Source organism: Martes martes, assembly GCF_963455335.1.
Source record: "Martes martes genome assembly, contig: scaffold_210, whole genome shotgun sequence".
NCBI classification, from domain to species: domain Eukaryota; kingdom Metazoa; phylum Chordata; class Mammalia; order Carnivora; family Mustelidae; genus Martes; species Martes martes.
The window spans coordinates 60,172-79,435 of NW_027666522.1; the positions used below are offsets into that span (position 1 = coordinate 60,172).

Consider the following 19,264-nt stretch of genomic DNA (forward strand, 5'->3'; position numbering starts at 1 on the left):
GTGCTCGGACAGGCTTCTGCATCTTGCTTCCTGAAGCCTTCATCTTCCAGAGACCCTGTGGCCAGAGAGTGGGCAGAGAAACAGCGCCCTGAAGACAAACACCGAGTCGGGGGAAGAGGGAGAGCAGAGCATGGGGAAAGGACAGGCGGAGAGACGGATTGAGCACTCTCGGTCCCTCTTCTCCTGAGCAGCCAAGGACGTGGCCTGGGGGCAAACTGTGGCCGAACCCCCGCCCCCTAGCCCCGTGCCCCGAACAGGCAGACCGCTTCCGACCTCTGTCTCCTGGAATGGCCCTATTCCGCAATGCCTGGGCTGACGTTTCCACGCACGCTAGGCCAGGGTTCCCGGTGGTGCATACGCTGTCCTCAGTCTTGGACGATCGTGTTGGGGAAGGGCAAGGGACGGTTTCGCATTGACAGGCTACAAACACCGGGTGGAGAGCGGGCTGGAGGAGGCCACGGGATGGAGGGGAGGGGGTTGTGGGCCCTGGGGCCTGGGGCGCCTTAGGTAGAGCCCGAGGCCACCCTGGAGGAGGCGCACTGGCTGCCTCCCTGGCCGGCTCCCGCAGGGGGTGAGGGGCGGGGCCTGTGGCGGCCACGCCCACGGCCTTGCCGCTGGCAGCACCTGGGGTCCGGCCATTGTCCTGGGCGTGGATCAGGCCTCCTTCGCGCCGAGGCCCCACGCGTGCCACCTCCACCTCGGCCCCGTGGCCTCCTGGCCGGAAGCCCTTGTGCGCATGCGTCCCAGACTCCGGTGGCTTCTGCGAGGAGACGGCTGACGTCCCCCCTTCGCTGGGCCGCGGAGCTCCACTGCCGGGCCGCCTGCGGGAGCCGCGTGCTCACCCCTCCTGCTCCGTTCCTCCGCAGCTGCCCCAGCTGGGGGCCACATGGGACGCGGGACTGCCCCCCAATCCTGACCGACTCCGTCGAGGGAGGGGTCCATCGGGACGCGGCTGTCCGCGGACATATAGCCCCACCCCCAGAAGAGAGGCGAAGGTGCTGCTGGGCCTAGGCGTGGGGATGGCGGCAGAGCCAGCGCAGGACGAGGAGGGCCGTTGGGAGAGAGAGGGCGCCATCCTGGTGGTGGAGCTTGTGCTAGTGGGGGATGACGTAATGTTGGTGTGGCAGCTTGCGGTGGTCCAGGTGGCAGAGGACCCCGGGGAGACTGAGGAGGAGGACGAGGACGAGGACGACGAGGCTAGGGAGGTTGGCAGTGAGGCTGAAGAAGAGGGGGAGGCTGAGGAGGGCGAGGAGACTGAGGAGGAGGAGGAGGAAGAGGAGGAGGAGGAGGAAGAGGAGGAGGAGGAGGAAGAGGAGGAGGAGGAGGAGGAGGAAGAGGAGGAGGAGGAGGAGGAGGCTGTTGAGGATGAGGTTGCAGAGGTACCAGAGGTGCAGGAGGAGGAGGAGGAGGAGGAAGACAGGAGGGAAGAGGCCTGGGAGGAGAGCCAGAAGGAGCGAGAAGCGCAGGAGCTGCAGGAGAAGCAGGAAGGGGAAGAACGGCCAGAGGCACGGCCAGGTCCGCCCCCGTCCCCGCCCCAGGCCCTCGAGGCCCTGCAGTCAGAGCTGGAGCCCATGAACAAAGACGCCAGCAGGGCCTACTCTGGGCTCAAGCTCAGGTTCTGGCAGAGGCGACGGCGTCACCTGGACCACCGAAGCGCCCTCATCCGGGGCATCCCTGGCTTCTGGGCCAAGGCTGTATCCTTGATACCTTCACGGAGGGACCCCGATGTGGCCGGGCTAGCGCAGGAGACTCCTGTGGCAGGGGGCCTGCGTTGTGGTGGCCTGGCTCATGCCTCGGTGATCACGACAGTTTCGAATCCCTGCTTCCGGGTGGGGGTCCCTGGTGGGGCCGCAGGTTGCCCTCGATGTGCCGGGGAGGGGGCCGTGGGTGGGCAGGGAGGTCACCGAGGATTTCCAGCTTTCTGTGTTAGTGCCCAGCAGGGAATTACCTAACTAACTAATGCAGCAGGCCGTGCGGGGGCGCAGGGGCCCTTGACACAATCTGTGAGGTGGAGTGGGTCCCGGTGGTAGGAGGGGAGATGCAGGGCGCACTTGCTGTGCAGACCTGCTCTGTTGTTGTAGCTCTTTCTTCTCCAGCCCTCGGAGAGTCCTTGACCCGAAGCAGTTTGTGAACCACCCGCAGATGTCAGCCATGCTCAGTGAGCAAGATGAAGGCATACTTGGCTCCATGACGGATTTGAAGGTCTGGCCCGGGAGATGGAGGCCCGGCCTGGGGGATGGGAGAAGAGGGGGTAACAGAAGCGATTCCTCCCCAAGGCCAGGAGGGGAAGGGTCTGCTGGACAGAGATCTCAACCCTCTCCCCCACTTTGCCGCCCGGCAGGTGGAGGAACTCGAGTCTCCCCGTGATGGCCGCAAGATCCTGCTCTTCTTTCGCGAGAACTCCTACTTCCGCAACGACGTCGTTGAGAAGGAGTATGTCCTCAGGGCTGCTGGTAAGGGGCCTCTGCGTGGATGGGCGGCAGCAGGTGGAGGCGGCAGGGTTGAACCTGATGCATCATCCAGCGCCTTCGCACGGACCCTTCCTCTTGCAGGGTACGAGCCGTCTCATTCCACTCCCATCCAGTGGCACCACTGTTACGAACAGGAGGCCTGTAGCCGCAGACGCCACAAGAGCAGCCTTAACTTCTTCAGCTGGTTCTCTGACCACAGCTTTGCCGGGCCTAGCAGGATAGCTGAGGTGGGTCCCTGTGACAAACCGCGCACGTGAACCTGCCTGTGCTCCCCAGCGGACTGGGATGTGCATCTGAGCCCTGCCCCGTTTCCCCTGCCAGATCATCATGGACGACCTGTGGCCCGATCCCCTGCAGTACTACGTGAGGAAGAAGGCCCCAGCAGAGGGAACTGAGAGGAGGGCAGGTGAGACGCCCAGGGCGTGGGTGCTGAAAATGCTCCGTGCGGCTCCGTGGGAGCTGGGCTCCACAAATGCAGAAACGGAGGCTTAGAGGAACACTCAAGAGGCGGTGACCCCGTGTCCAAAGGGCATCACCGTGAGTCGGGGAGGGCGGTGTCAAACTGGTTCTGCCTGGGAAGCTTGAGGCAGGCGGGTCCGGCAACACCAGTGAGCAGAGCCGGAGAAGCAGTCGGCTCAGCAGCTGCCTTGCGGGAAGTGCCACTCCCTGGCCGTGAACTCCTGCCCTCAGGTCTCCTCGCCACCGCCTCAGCTTTGAGCCCACCTAAGCACCTCTTGCCAGCCTTGGCGCAGATGTCTGCGTTCCCTGGCGTAAAGGCTCATGCGTCACCCCGTCACTTTTGTGTGTTCATCGGTAGAGTCCTCCCAGTCATCTCCCTGGGCAATCTCCTGTGCCCACCGCAATCAGCCAGAGAACACTGGAGAGCGTGCACAGATACCGTTGCTATGTGGGTGGAGGAAATGTAGGGGGATCGCCATCAAGGGCCGGGGAGAGGGGCAGGGGAGAATGGCCTCCGTTCCCCGAAAGGGCCTTGAAACCCTCAAGCAAACCTGCGTGTGGCCCGTAGAGGATACTCACCGGCCGCCTCATGTGTGCCCGGGTGACTGTGTGCCCGTGTGTCTGTGTCTGTGTCTCCGTCTCTCCCAGGGAACTTGAGCATGTTGAGGTGAATACGCAGAAGCCTTGCCCTTGACCCGGAAAGAGTCCAGGACCTTCAGATGGAGCCGGATGATCAGCCTGGTCCCTCCCACAGGGAACACCTCCAGTCTGGTGCCTGGGAGAAACACAGGGCCGATTGAGGCCCCCTGTAAAAATACTGAAATGTGGAAAAACGACGTCAACCGTGTTTATGTGTGTTACTGTGTGTACGCTCACACACGGTCGTCTTCATGGAAAGGGGCAGGTGGGGAGCCTGAGCTCATGGGATTCCCGTCGATGCTTACTACTCTGCCCCGGCATCCTTATTCCGTGGAAGGGGTGGGGCCGTATGCTGGCCCAGAGGTCCAGGTCACACGAGCTCTGGGACTGCATCCCAGCGTGGCAGAGGTCCTTCCCCTAGGGATGGTGGAGGTGGGCAGGGAGAGGAGATGAGCGAAAGGCCAGCTAACAGGGCCCATGCCTTCCCTGGGGAAATAACAGAGGTCAAAGAAAGGGAAGGGCGAGCCAGGGCCAAACGTGTCCAGTGTCAACTTTTGGTGGATGGCGATGACCGTCTCCCAGAGATGCTCCCTGGTGGATGACCTCAGACACAGCACGGGTGGGACTGTAGTTTCATTACTCCGTTGAACCCCAGTGCCAGGGCTCTCCTTTCTTCTAAACAAGGGGCCCAGGCCCTTGCTGACACAGTCATCCTCTCAGCCCCAGATACAGCGGGAGCGAGTGGGGGCCAGGCCCTGTGGAGGGACTGTTGGAGAGGGGAAAGTGGGAGGAGGGAAGGTAGGAAAGATCACCCTGTCGTTCTGGCCCAGGTAGCTGGGCGGAAGCATAAATTGCAGGGAAAGGCACGCTCGCGCGCGCGTGCGGGCCCGCACACACACACACACGCACGCGCGCGCGCACACACACACACGAACACCATCGGGTTCCAACCGCCCTAAGCCACAGAATATTTAGCCACTCACATACACTGACACATACTCAGGAGCAGAGCCAACACCCCCAGCCAACACACAGTGATTCAGTCACCCTCATGTCCTGACACGCACACACTCACTCACCCTCCCAGGCACACAACCTTCACCCACTCACATGTCCAGAGACACGCTCACATACTGACAACCCCACGCAGCCCCATGATCCCCACTTCCCGGCTTCCCTAGGACGTTGGCTTGGGGTCCCCCAGATGGTCAGCAGAGGAGAGGGCAGAGTATTGCTGAATGCGAGACCCAGGACACCCGCCCGTGTGCTGTCTGTCCCGTGCTGACCCCGAGGCTGATCTGCCTCCTTCTCCGTGGTCTGAAGGCAGGTGCCCAATGCCCTCTATCCGCTTAGACCCCAAAAGGGAAATGCCACCAAAGGGCACCCCTAGTCCTCACCAACACCCCACGGAGCACGCTCCCCTGGTTAAGGGCCAAGTGCGCGCAGGCTGCTTTGACCGTGTAGGGCACCGTCCATCTTCTGAGGTCTTGGCCTCACTCCTCCCACTTTCAAATTCTTTGTGACTTTGGGACTCAGAGGCCAGTCTCTTGCACGGAGCATAGATGTGGCCAGCTTTTCAACACCTGCCCGTTCTGCTGTCGTCCACATCTTACTCCAGTGCTGTGAAGCCCCGTTACTGACCAGCCCCGTTACTGACACAGGGCAGTCCACAATCACAGTACTTGGTGTCTGTGTACTCCCTGGCTGTTTCCACCCTCTATTCCTCCGTGACTTCCCCATTTGCTGTCTCATGTTTTCGGGAAACATGACAGCTGCCCTGGTTGACACCACTGGATTCAGCTCTGCTCAGCCGACTTGTTGCTTCCCCACGCGTGGGTGGCCCCTTCCTCACAGGCGATGTGTCCTTTGGGTCTACATGCATCGCAAAGTATGAATTCAGCTGGGGGCAGACCAGTCCTTGCCTCCCCGCCTCCGCCCTTCCTCGCCGCGCCCTGCCTGTCTCTCCCTCCCCATCCCTGTGCACGGCTCTCCCTCCTGCCCCTGTCCCTCTCTTCCCTTCTCTCCCTCCCTCCCATTCCCCCTCTCTCCCCCAGCTCTTCTTCTCCTTCTGGGCTTCTCTCCCTCTCCTCCCAGTCTCCCTCTCCTCCCCCTCCCCCTGTCACCACCCCAGCCTTCTCCCTCTCCAAGGCTGTGCTCCTGTTCCTGCGGTAACACCAGAGGAGCCTCCTCTAGTGGTTTGGGCAAGGTTGCAAGTGCTGGGTCAGTTTGGATTGTACCAGTAATTCCAAAGTCTGAGCTGTCTCACGGACTGTCTCAGACATTTGTTTCTTCGCCCCATAGACAGCCATGCATCTTACTCCCTGCAGGGGCGTTTGTGACACTTGTTGCGACCACAGCCCCTGCACTTAACGCCTGCACTAAACGCCAAGGGAGTTCCTCCTGCGTCTTTCTGGTCAAAATCCCCCAGGACACACCGACCCACTCCTTCTAATAGAGGCCCTCCCACGATGCAACCGCAACGCTGGTGGCCTTGCCATCACCCACGAGGCCTTCCCTGACACCTCAGGCGGCAAGCATCCTATCCCGCCACAGCACCCGCCCCCGCCCCCCGGAGCAGACCTCTGTGAGGTGTGGTCTTGTCTCAAAGGACCGACGTGGGGAGTACCAGAGAAAGGGCACTTGGGCTGTGCATGCTCACTTGGCCATCCCCTCCCCGCACGGTACTCCACTCAGCCACCGACACAGTCTAAGGGAGAACTTGGAGCGGAGCTGGAAGAAAGACACAAGAGCCCTTGCATGCAAGTCAGGTGGAGAAGGAGAACGCAACGAGGAAAAGAGACACAGAAACAAAGCGAAAGGGGCCGCTCAGAGGAAAGCACCTTGGGAGCAAGTTTTACCACTGGCTTGGGCAGAGGAATTTGCAGAGTTTCTCTTTGGACTGAAAGCCTGGCCCAGTCGCATGCTGCCCAGTCGCAATCACGGACCTCACCGGGGCCGGCTTAGCAGCTCTGTAGGCACCCCGGTGGCCAGGGACCTCGGCTCTTTGCAGAGTAACTTCAGGGAAAGTACTTGGCGTGCAGTTCCCTTCTCTTCCGGAAAGCTGGGGCGGGGGATGGGGGGTGGGGGGCTGGGGAGGCGGATGGCCCCTGCACGCAGCACCTTGGCGGCGGGCTCCTGGCGCCGTGCACCACCGGGCAGGCCCAGGGCGAAAGCCACGTGGCAGTGACGGGGCGCAGGTGGGGCAGCAGCTGATGCCCCCCGGGCTCTCCCCCAGGTCCCCTAAGAAGGAGCGCGGGAGGCTTTCGCGCGGCGGGCACACTCGGCATTCAGCCGCCGGATTTCAATTCCTGGCGCCAGCCGAGGGGCCCCAGACGGACGGACGAGAAAGGGACGAGTGGGGCTGGGATACCACGGCACTTGCGGGAAAGGCCTGACAGGGGTCTCTGAAGAGAACGTTTGGGGTTGAGAGGCGCGGAGGCCACCGCGGTGGAGGGGCTCGGGCGGGCTCCCGGGCGGGCTCTGGTGCGGCCAAGACACAGGGCGGGTGGTGGCCACGCCCACTGCCCTGGCACGGGTTAGACCCGGGAGCACGCCGCGTCCTGCGCGGGGCTCGGGGGCTCCATCCGGCCCAGGCCGCATGCGTGCCTCCCCCCGCCCCACACCCCTGCGCCGCCCGTGTCTGCCCCGTCACCGCCCGCCCCGGGGGCCTGTGCGCATGCGTGCCCCAGGCCCGCGCACTCTGCTAGGCGCTGCCGCCCAGCGGCGTTCCTGGGCGCTGCAGCTGAAGCTGCCGGTGCCGCCTCCGTCGCCTTCAGTCCCCAGCGGCCGGCGCTCAGGGCCAGGGCCACATGGAGAGTGAGTCGAGGTCCGGGGAAGGCGGGGCTGCCCCAGAATCCTGGAGCACCTTGGTCGCAGACGAGGGCGGTGAGGAGGCGGGGGCCCTCAGGGAGACCGGCTCCTGCGGGCACGCGGGGGCGCTTCTGGCCCTCGAGGCTGCGGGGGTGGTGGCAGAGGCTGTGCGGGAAGCTGAGGCCCAGGGGGGCACAGAGGAGGCCGGCGCGGGGCCGGAGTTGGTGCTGGTGGTGGAGGATATCGCGGCGGTGGTGGAGGTGGTGGCGGTGGAAGTCGAGGAGGTGCTGGCGGCGGAAGACGAGGAGGTGCTGGCGGTGGAAGTCAAGGAGGTGCTGGCGGTGGAAGTCGAGGAGGTGCTGGCGGCGGAAGACGAGGAGGTACTGGCGGCGGAAGACGAGGAGGCGGCGCAAGCACAGCAGGTCGAGAGGCCGAAGGAGCTGTGGCAGGCAGAGCCGGTGCCCCGGCCCGACCCAGCCGGGGCCGCACTTGCCGCGCTGGAGGTGGTTCAGGAAGCGCTCCGCTCTGTGGACGCCCAAGCCTCCAGGGCCTACTTGCGGCTGAAGCGCAGGATGAATCGGAAGCGCAGTGGTCACCTGGCTCGAAGAAGGGCCATCATCCAGGGCATCCCTGGCTTCTGGGCACACGCCGTATCCTTCAGCCTGCTGGCTGGGTTTGGGCACCTGTGGAGGAGAGTGGGAGCAGGGCAGCAGGGTGCAGAGCCTCAGCCAGGGGCAGGAGAGCTGCGGGGATGGGCCTCGCTCCCCCAGCCGTGGGCCCCAGGCCTCCAGCGCTGGGCACCTCGCGGCAGTAGGCCGCCCAGGCAGCAGTGGGCCCAAGGCGGGAGCAGTGGCCCCAGCCTTCTCCTGCACAGCAGAGGGGCAGGGGCCAGCAGAGGGTGGTCCCGGAGGAGGTGGGTGCGGGGAGGGAGTGGGCGTTGGGGGGAAAGGCAGGGGCTGGGACCTGTGCATTGCTGCCTGAGCAGAAGGTCCGGGCCAGTGCTTTGGGGCTGCAGCACCCCAACAGGCCTCTGCGGTCGCGGAACCCGGGTCAACACTCTGGACTCCTAGTGAAGCCCGGTCCCACTTGGCTCAGAGCAGATGCTGCAAGGAAAGGATTTGGGGGGTGCGTGGGGCAGATGGAGAGGCTGCGCGCCTCCTTCCCGGTCCTTCCCAACCTGTCTTTTTGGCGAGGTCACGGCAGACCTAGAGTTCTGTGCGCTTGCACTCATTGAGGGTCAGTCAGCGGGCTGGCCGACTTCAGCGGCCCCCAGGGCCCTGGACACGGTGCAGGGGTGCTACAAACTCTGTCTCCGCAGGTCCTACTGAGGCGGGCCGAGGCCCCTGGCCCAGGTGCTCACAGACACGTTTCCTGCCTCCCTGCCTCTCCGTCTCCACGTCCCCCACCCTGGCTCGCTCTCTCCCCACCTGCCGTCCCTCTGCAAGTCTCTTCCTCGGAGTTTGGGTGTCTCTGTCTCTCTCTCTCTCCTCCTTCGCGCCCCGTCCTCCCACACTACCCCTTTCCTCCCTCTCTTGCTGACCCTGCCAGGCTCTTGCTTGGCACCCTGGCTGTGCAGCCATGCTGCAAGTGAGCGGAGCAGCCCCCTTGTGGGCACAGAAGGTCCCTCAAGAGCCCAGGGCTTCAGGGGAGCACACAAGCAAACACGGCCGTGAGCGGGGGACCGAGCCCATCCAGACATCCAGCGTGGTGACTGACCGCCTCCTGGCCCAGCCGGCCCCGGGCACAGGCCAGACGGACTTGGGAAGGCAAAGCAGGCAGGCTCTTGGCCTCGCCCTGTTGATCCTCCAGCCCAGCGCCACCCCAGGGCAGAGCATGGGTGACGAAAGGGCAAGCGCTGAGGAGGCTGGGAGTGTGGCGGTGCCTTCTGTTTGTGCACAGGCCCCATTCGGTCCCTGGCTCTCGGTCGGGAAGGGCCGGGGGTTCCCGGGTGGTTCCCGGTTCTCTTTCCGGAGCACTTGCCGTCGAGGCTCCTTGACCCAAGGCAGATCCTGAATCACCCGCAGATATCAGCCGTGACAGGTGACCAGGACGCAGACCTGCTCAGCTACATGACCAATTTAGAGGTTAGCCCTGGAGACGGAGGCCGGCGGTGGTGCCTTGGGAGTGGGGTTGCAGCTGGAGGGGCTGCGGCAGGGTTGCTCAGAGCCGCGCTCAGTCCCCTTCCCCCTCCCCGTCCTCTCGCTTTGCTGGGCCAGGTGGAGGAGCTGATTCATCCCAAGTACCGCTGCAGGCTGATGTTTTCCTTTGGGAGCAACCCCTACTTCCAGAAAGACGTGATCGTTAAGGAGTATCACCTTAGCATCGCCGGTAAGAGTGGGCCTGAGCTTCAGGGGAGCTGGCGGAGGGCCGCCGGGCACGTGGGCCCCGGGAACGGGAAGGGAGGTGTATGGGGTCCTGGGGGCGGGGGAGGGATTTGGCACCGGAGGGGGAGAGGTTGTAGGTTGGGAGCGAGAGCGGGCGTGGGGCCCTGGCCATGGACGGCCTCCCTTAAGTTTCCTCGTCCTGCAGGATATAGGGCGACTCGTTGCACCCCAGTCCAGTGGTTCTGGGATGAGGAACGTGGAGGTGCCAGCCGCAGGCGAGACAGCAGCAGCCTGAACTTCTTCAACTGGTTGTGTGACCCCAGCTGCCCGGGGCCCAACAGGATGGCCGAGGTGAGGCCCCTGCGGCCTTCGTCCGCCACGGTGATGCTGGGGCCCCGGCTGCTGGGGACCGGGGCCGGGGGCCCCACGCTCACCTGGCCTTTTTTCCCCTCCCAGATCATCATCGAAGAGCTGTGGCCCAATCCCTTGCAGTACTACCCTAGGCCGGAAGGCGGCCCATGGGAGTGAGCTGAGAGGAAGACCTGTCGGTAAGGAGCCCCGAGGGCTGGGTCCTGAACTGTGTGGGGAGGGTGCCCGGGGACAGTCAGTTTCATGGCGGGGAAACTGAGGCTCAGAGGAGCCTGGGCCCACGCAGCAGCTGGCAGGGTGGGAAGTGAGCCTGGGGCCACTCAGAGCACACCCACAGGGCGGAGGAGGTGTCTAGTCCGGCAGGTGCCTGCCCCCCATGCTGTGTGCCGGCAAATCCCTGCTCAATCGGGCGAAGCAAGGCTTCGCCACCGCCTTTTCCTGAACTGTCTCCCGTGGCTGTCGGCCCCTCTCTCGGTCCTCCTGCCAACGCCTTCAGTTGGGGATGGCCGGCCTATCTTGGGGAGTCGGGCTCCTTGTCCCGTCCCCGTCGTGGGCCACGACTCCCGGGCTGCCCTCCACGTTCCTGAGCACCGCCTGGCCTCCCGCAGCCATACGGACATCCTGGGAAATGGCCCTAGGCCGTCCACAGGAGGGTCGTGGCGCCCTCGCTGGGGAGGAACAGGGATCCCACGGGGACGAGGCGGGCTCGCAACATCACGTTGGCGATCCCGGCAGCATGTGTTTTCACAAATAGCTAAGATTTTTGTGTGTGTTTTCCTGTTTGTCTCTGTGTGTGTGTGATGCGTGTGTGTATGTGTCGGGGCATGGCCGCTGTGTGGAAGTGGACATCAGAGAGCACCCGAGTTTGACCACCGAGACGAATTTGATGAGGCCTCCACCGCTGAGAGACATGGATGGGCTCGTCTCCGTGGTGCTCTGCCTGCACGGGACAGAAACAGGGACAAGGATCAGCAGGGGCGGCGCTAGAGAGTATCCTGCCCAATGCTGCAGGGACAGGGGGAAGGGCCATAAACAAGTTACAGAGCCCTTTGGGTCCATGTGTCGGCTTCTGTCGGGGGCACGGGAAATGGCAAGGAGAAATCAACCTGGTGGGATCCTCCAGCCCCCATCCTGTTGGATTCCACGGGTGGGCGTGATGGAGAGCTTGGGGGCCGGGCGCAGCAGGGCTGGGCCTGGGGAGAGAACCCCACCCTTCCTAGGCAGGATCTGGCCGAGGAGGGGAAAAAGGTGCAGCTCTCCCGGTGAAGTCTTGTTCTTTAGAGCAGGGGGCCCAGGAGGGTCCAAGGTGCTCCCGAGCGGGGCCCTGGTGCCCCCTTGGCTCCTCGCACCACCATATTCACATCGCTTGGAGAGCTTTTCCAAGTTCCCCTGCTCCTGGAAGTGTGCCCTGCGTTGCTGAGATGCGAGGCCATGCATGCTTCTGGTCAGGTCCAGCACAAACCCAAGGGTCCCGGCAGGACCAAGGGGGAGGCAGTCCCTCACCGTCCCTGTGGACACCAGACCCTCCTGCAGGTAACACCACCCACCACAGGGGACAGTTCCACGGATATGTGAGGGTACGCCAGTGTGGTCCACAGGCTGTGTGACATCGTGAGTCTGCTGTGTGTGAGGGAGCAGCTGTGGGCGGGTCCGCATCCGTGTGTGTGTGTGTGTGTGTGTGTGTGTGCGCGCATTTTCAAGCACCTCTGACCACCTGAGCATTCCTCTGAGCTGAGGACCATGTGTGTAGGATTCTGCACGTGTGTGTGTGGACTTGCATGTCCTCTTTTGCTCCCCTGTGTGCAGGCCGTCATGGGTGCGTGGGCGCTTAGCTTGTGTGTCTCGTATGTGTGTGCGCGTGGGTGACCAGGGTGTATGCCTGCATCCCGGAGACAGGGTGTGTTTATGTTTTGCGTCTGTGTGTGTGCACACCCATGGGTGAGTGTGTTGCGAGGCCTCGAGTGACTGCATGCACACCGGCGCCGTGTGGGCGTGTTCACGTGTGCTGCAGGTGCATGCCGGCGTGTGCACACGTGTGTCTCTGAGTGTGGCCACGTGTGCTTGCCTCATGTGTGGGTGGAGGCTTCAGGTGCACGCACGCGAGAGTGTGTGGCGAGTGTGAACGTGTGTGTGCTGGACGCCGAGTGTGTAGGTGTCTGTTTCTTGGTTGTGTGTTCCCGTGAGCAGGACTGTGGTTTTGCGTGGCCGAGTGTCATGCCTGCGAGCTGGTTCCGTGCATTTTTTTGCGTAGGTGTGTGCTTCTACGCACAGAGGCATGTGTGTATGCGTGCACGCAGAATTCTGTATGCCTGGGTGAGGTGAGTGGTGTGTATTCGGTGCGTATGCATTTCCAGGCACCGCTGGGTGTGTGACCCTGCAGGGCTACGCATACAAGGCTGTGTGCCGTAGTCCTTGCCTGGGAGTGTTTTGTGTGCATACCCTTGTGTGCCCACAGATTCCTGTGGTGTGTTTGGGGACTTGCAGGCCCAGGGGTTATTGTGGTTTTGGGTGTGTACCTGTGCGTGTAGGTGTCGCCACCCTTGCAAGCCTCGGTGCTGGAGACTCTGTGTGTGTGTGTTTTTCTGTGTGTGTGTGTGCGCGCGCGTGTAGGCATGTCTCTGTGTGAGGGGATAAGTGGGAATGCCTCTGTGCCATCGAGCAGGTGTATTCACTGTGTGTCTCCTCTTCTGTAATCAGTGTGTGTGTTTGTGTGTATGGGGACAATTGGAAATGCCCTTATGCCGTAGACCATGTGTTTTCTTTGTGTGTCTCCGCTTCACTAAGCAACGTCTGCGTGTGTGTGTGTGTGTGTGTGTGTGTGTATGTGTGTTTCTCTGGGGCCTTCTTTGTACACAGTTGTGCTGGAGAGTTTGGTGTGTGTTGTGGGTACATGTTTCCATGTGAACTTGTGTTTCCAGTTGTAGGGCTGAGGGTGCATGTCTCTGTGACATGAGATAGGTTGTGCAGGGAGTGCATGTGGGTTTGCGTGGGCTTAAGCGCGTGTGCACGTACGTGCGTGTGAGTGTAGCGGTTGACTGTGCATTTCTATATCAGGGAGGATGTGTTGTTTTCTCACATGTGTCTGAATCCTCAGGGCGTGCGCATATGAGTGTGTGTTTTGGACCCTTGAGAATGCCTGCGTGTCAGATTCTGTGGATGTTTCTGGATTGCGGGGGATCACGGGCATACTTCCTTTTTGAGCAGGTCAACTGCGTACGCCTGTGCCGGAGACCTTGTATGGGTTGTCTGTGTGTACGTGTGCTTGCAAGCGCACGTGTGTGTTGGTGTACTGTGTGTGGTGTGCTCTGTGTGATTGCAGAAGCATGAACCTGTGTGTGTGTGTTTGTGTGCCTGTTTGAGTGGCTACGTGTGTGTTCCTGTATGACACAGACCATGTGTTTTACTTACATGCTTCTGTACCCTCAGGGCTATGTGTGAGTGTGTCGTGCTCAGATGTAACGTCGTGAGTAGCGTATGCCTGCGTGCTGGAGTTTGTGGATGTGTTGGGGTGTGTGTGTTAGTGTTCTTGGGCACACCCGTGTAATGGATTTTATGGTGGTGCCACATGCGTATGCCTGTGCCGGACACCTCGTGTGAATTGGGTCTGTTCTGGGTGTTTTTGCAAGCACCTATGTGTCTGCAGGCAAGGGATGGTGTGCATGCTTCAGATCAACATGAGCGAGTGTGTACACAGTGTGTACAGTGGGTTCGAGGAGAGTATGTGTGTATGTGTGTGTGTGTGTGTGTGTGTGTGCACACTTGATGGGCTACTTGTGTGTTCCAGGATGACGTAGACCATGGGTTTTGCTTACGTGCTTCTCTATCCTCAGGGGAGTGTGTGTGTGGTTGCGTGTGTTCTGTGTGTGTGTGTGAGTGTGCATGCTCCGATGTGTTGGCGTCAGTTGTGTATGCCTCTGTGCCAGGGGTTTTTGATGTGGTCATTTCCGTGTGTGAGTATGATGGTTCCGCGACACACGTGTGTATGTATTTTGGGGCCGGGACTGTATGTGTAGGCCTTTGCCGAGACCTTCTGTGAGTCGTATGCATTGTGTGTGTGTGTCTGTGTTCGTGTTTACAAGCCCCTATGTGTCTGTATGCAAGGGCTGCTGTTACAAGCCTGAATTTCATACCGAGGAGTGTGAGTTTAGTGTGTTCAGTAGGTTTCCTTGAGCGTGTGTGTGTTTGTGTGTGTGCGTGTGTGTGAATGGAGCTTGTGGGTGTGTGTTTGCATTTTCATGTGTCTGTGTGTGTGTGTGTGTGTGTGTGTCTGTGCGCATGTGTCATCTCCACGCCTTTGTATCAGAGATAATGTGTGGGTGCGTGTAGCATGTGCATGTGTTTGCACGAACACACGTGTCTTGTATGTCACTCTGTGTTTAGATGAAAATGTGAGTCTGGTTACGTGTGGCCTCATGCACGCCTGGGTGCCGTGAGTCTGTGTGTGTGGGGGGGTATGCATGTGCCTCTCGATGACTTGGTTTCAGGGATCATGTGTGGGTGTGCAGGGTATGTGCGTGTGTTTGGACGAGCACAGACGCATCACGTGTTTCTCTGTGTTTCGAAGAACACGTGAGTGTGATTTTGTGTGGCCTCATGCACGTCTGGGTGTCGAGAGTCTGTGTGTGTGTGTGAGTGTGTGTGTCTGTGATGTGTGCCCAAGCCTTTGGACAGGGTCACGTGTGTATGAGTGTGTTGGGAGTCCCTGGTCGGGAAAGGAGAGGGCCCATGGCACTTCCCGCTCTGCTGATTATGGAGAAAGGGGCCAGTGGCGGATTGCAGCCACGTCCCTCCTGACACACAGACCTTGTGTGCATTCCATGGTTACTCAGGGTTCTCTGTCCCCTCTCGCCACAAAACGCACACGGGCCAAGGCAAGGCAGGCACGTGTCAAGCACACCACCCATCGAGGCAGCTTGCACGGATGGTGCCGGTGTGGGAAAACCCTAGGGGTCTCAGTGTGTGTTACAGAGGGGCTCAAACCTTGTACCCGCCTCTGTGTTGATTAGCCAAAGGCAGCAAAGAATAAGAAAGAATCCATGAGCAGCACGTTCCTCCAGAGGAAAGAGCCCTGCGGGGAGCTCTCCTCCCAGTAGAAAGGCCATCCTGGACTCTGTTCTTCTCCTGTTTGGGCCGGTCTTGTCCACCTCCTGTGTACCAGGCGGGGAGGACGAAAAGGAGAGGAGCTGAACCCACAGGCACGTGTTCCCTGCCTCAGCGAGGGGCACCCAGCTTGTTGCTCCCTGAGCCAACAGGGGTTTCCCAGCACCACTTCTCACCAGTCCGGGGCTCGCCCCTCCCCGTCCGCTCGCCCTGCACTCACCCCGTCTTCGACGTTCCCCACCGCCTGCACCTCAGCTGGGCTTGGGATCTGGCAACGTGTGCCCACGAATGGATCCCGGCAGAGCCTCCCAGCGGCCCCTGTGGTGCTATGCCGACATCTCATGCTGTTTGTGGAGTCCTGACCTCATTGCCTTGGGGAACTGGGTTCCCTCCTGGCGGCCCCGGCAGCTAGGTGTAGGTCGAGGAGGGTTTGGCCTTCGGGCTCGGGAACCCTGCCGGCTTCACGGTTCGGGCCTGAACGTCAGCAAGTCTGCCCGCGGTTGGTCAGATCTCAAGTTGGGGATCTCAAGTCCGATACAGCCCCTCAGGGAGAATTCTAGGGTGGTGGAGAGCAACGGGCCAAAGGAAGACTGCTGGGGCCATCGTCACGTCTTCTGGTCTCCTTGTCGCCTAAGCTGGAGAGTAGCCTCACAGCTCCCCCAGGCCAGTCCGTGGGATTCATCGTGTCGACAAGATGGAGGGGAAGTCCCAGGCATGCTGACGGTTGCAGCGGGGCTGCCCGCGGGGATCCGGACGTGGAGGACCCCAGAACGTGCTGCGCTCGCCCCACCCACTTTCCCTAGAGCCCTCTGCGGCTCGCTCCTCGGGGCTTTTAGGAAGGGCCTGCCGAGCTCTACAGGGGAGAGGAAAGGCTGGACGGTGCCGCTAAAGCGCCTCCCAGGTGTCTCCCATAAACACAGGCGCTCCGCTTCCTTGACTGGGGGATGCCCCGCCTGCCCCGGAAAGAGGTGTTTAGGATTGGACCCCTGCCGCAGGTCGCATGGCTTAAGCTGTTGGGCGCATCATAAGGACATCGGGTTTCCTCCCAGGGCCTTAGGGTGCAAACCAGGGGATGTGGCTCGTGCACATCTGCCTGGAGTTCAGGGCAGCTTCAGGGCAAACACGTACGTGGCGCAAGAGGGCTGAGCGCCTCCTGAAGAAGACCGCCCGCTCCAGGGGCTTAATGGCCAGAGCTGCTGGGAGACGGACGCTTGCTACGGGACTGGAGGACCCAGGGCAACGGTCTTCCACGGATGTGGTCTCGCAGGCAAGGGATGGGGCGCCCAGAATGCGTGTGTGCTTTCCAGTGTACGTGTGTCGAGGCGACGGGGACAAGAAACAAGGGAGGTGCCCTTGAAACCCAGCCTCCCGTGAGGTCTCCGTTCCAGGCTGCTTACCTCTTGTCCTTTGGCCCCTCTCCTGTTCCTTCCCTAGCAGGGGCAATGCCAGATGTCTGTCATTGCATGAATGTCTGTCTCCCTGGATTGCGAGTGGACGTGGAGATCATCCACATGATGGCTGAACACATGGAAACCACAGTCCAAGGCCGTGGGGGTGCATATGAAATCCGGTCCACTGCAAACCCACCGCAGACCCGGCTGGGAACGGAATAGGTCTGTCCGTGCACGCGCTTCCACATGCACGTGTGTGTACATGGAAGGCCACGCCTGTGTACCCCTTTCCCACGGTGTTACAGCCAGCTGCCCACACGGGTACCTGTGGGCACGCAAAGAAACCTTGGTCTGAACACACGGGTGTGTAAGCACTCGGCTGTACTGAACACCGCTGGCACCTTAGAAGGCAGCCGGCATGAACTCTGCGCAGCTCGAACCCCCGCGATAACATTAGTCCAGCCGCCCATGGAGTGGAGCCATGGCGCAGAGCCACGCATCCACCGCCGGTTCAGGAGACGGAGCCGAAGAAGACCTGTGCGAGGGCACAGAAGATGCCGTGGCCTCAAGAGTCGGTACGGACCTGCCGGGGACACGTGGAGGGTGAAGAACCGCCGGAGCAACCACGACAGGCACCTCCGTGTACAGGACGCGGCACGTGTGGCCCTTTGACGACTGAGATGACTGAGGTGTGGTGTAAGAAACCCGTCTGTTCCTGTAATGCTGGGGGAGACCGGCTTGCACTGGCTGCACACCAAAATTGCCCCAAGCCTACCTTGTTGGCCCAAAGCCACACGTTGGGTATCCTCTCTCCACGAGTGGGGGCCAGCCCTGGGGACGTGACGGGCCAGCCCTGGGGACGTGACGGCCCAGCCTCAAGTTCTGCTCACGGTCTGACCTGGTGGCCCGCAGGGGAAGGCTAGAGAAGATGTGTTCTCCTCTGCAGGCCAGACAAGCTGGGAACGCCTTCCCCACGGCATTTGTGGTTTCGCCCGAATGCAACGGAAGACACTCAGTCTCTGGAAGTGAAGGTACGTGCGTACGTGCTGTGTCACCTGGGAGCCAGCCCCAGCTTCTTGCCTCCGGCCTCCAAAGGGTGCACACTGTAGTCACCTGGCCGCCAGACAGAATGCCCAACTGCCCATCCACAGGGTTCACCCAGACATTGTCTCAGGGGAGGGGCATCCGGATTCACGTTGCCGGATGCCCTTGGCTGCACGAAAGGCACGCCTCCCTCTGTGCTCCATGCCAAACACACTGAGTGTCTGTGGGTAAGTGTGTGTGTGTGTGTGTGTGTGTGTGTGTCTGTGTGTGTTTGTGTCGGGGGCACCCAGCTTGGGACCCTTTCCCTGGTCACGTGACCAGTGGCTAGTCACAGAGGAGAAGAGGGCTTTTATTTCATGGGAAAGGAGGTGCTCGGACAGGCTTCTGCATCTTGCTTCCTGAAGCCTTCATCTTCCAGAGACCCTGTGGCCAGAGAGTGGGCAGAGAAACAGCGCCCTGAAGACAAACACCGAGTCGGGGGAAGAGGGAGAGCAGAGCATGGGGAAAGGACAGGCGGAGAGACGGATTGAGCACTCTCGGTCCCTCTTCTCCTGAGCAGCCAAGGACGTGGCCTGGGGGCAAACTGTGGCCGAACCCCCGCCCCCTAGCCCCGTGCCCCGAACAGGCAGACCGCTTCCGACCTCTGTCTCCTGGAATGGCCCTATTCCGCAATGCCTGGGCTGACGTTTCCACGCACGCTAGGCCAGGGTTCCCGGTGGTGCATACGCTGTCCTCAGTCTTGGACGATCGTGTTGGGGAAGGGCAAGGGACGGTTTCGCATTGACAGGCTACAAACACCGGGTGGAGAGCGGGCTGGAGGAGGCCACGGGATGGAGGGGAGGGGGTTGTGGGCCCTGGGGCCTGGGGCGCCTTAGGTAGAGCCCGAGGCCACCCTGGAGGAGGCGCACTGGCTGCCTCCCTGGCCGGCTCCCGCAGGGGGTGAGGGGCGGGGCCTGTGGCGGCCACGCCCACGGCCTTGCCGCTGGCAGCACCTGGGGTCCGGCCATTGTCCTGGGCGTGGATCAGGCCTCCTTCGCGCCGAGGCCCCACGCGTGCCACCTCCACCTCGGCCCCGTGGCCTCCTGGCCGGAAGCCCTTGTGCGCATGCGTCCCAGACTCCGGTGGCTTCTGCGAGGAGACGGCTGACGTCCCCCCTTCGCTGGGCCGCGGAGCTCCACTGCCGGGCCGCCTGCGGGAGCCGCGTGCTCACCCCTCCTGCTCCGTTCCTCCGCAGCTGCCCCAGCTGGGGGCCACATGGGACGCGGGACTGCCCCCCAATCCTGACCGACTCCGTCGAGGGAGGGGTCCATCGGGACGCGGCTGTCCGCGGACATATAGCCCCACCCCCAGAAGAGAGGTGAAGGTGCTGCTGGGCCTAGGCGTGGGGATGGCGGCAGAGCCAGCGCAGGACGAGGAGGGCCGTTGGGAGAGAGAGGGCGCCATCCTGGTGGTGGAGCTTGTGCTAGTGGGGGATGACGTAATGTTGGTGTGGCAGCTTGCGGTGGTCCAGGTGGCAGAGGACCCCGGGGAGACTGAGGAGGAGGACGAGGACGAGGACGACGAGGCTAGGGAGGTGGGCAGTGAGGCTGAAGTAGAGGGGGAGGCTGAGGAGGGCGAGGAGGCTGAGGAGGAGGAAGAGGAGGAGGAGGAGGAAGAG

At 61.8% G+C, this 19,264-nt stretch overlaps 1 protein-coding gene across 1 annotated transcript; it reads left to right on the forward strand.

Moving 5' to 3' along the window:
• The first annotated feature begins 1,831 nt into the window (after nucleotides 1–1,831).
• On the forward strand, nucleotides 1,832–3,758 carry LOC308337954 (testis-specific Y-encoded protein 10-like). The gene is made up of 5 exons (XM_080831509.1): nucleotides 1,832–2,202; nucleotides 2,342–2,453; nucleotides 2,553–2,698; nucleotides 2,793–2,877; nucleotides 3,579–3,758. Exons 1-5 carry the CDS (start codon nucleotides 2,143–2,145, stop codon nucleotides 3,599–3,601), a joined length of 426 nt encoding a protein of 141 aa, XP_080687635.1. The 5' UTR covers nucleotides 1,832–2,142; the 3' UTR covers nucleotides 3,602–3,758.
• Nucleotides 3,759–19,264: the final 15,506 nt, after the last annotated feature.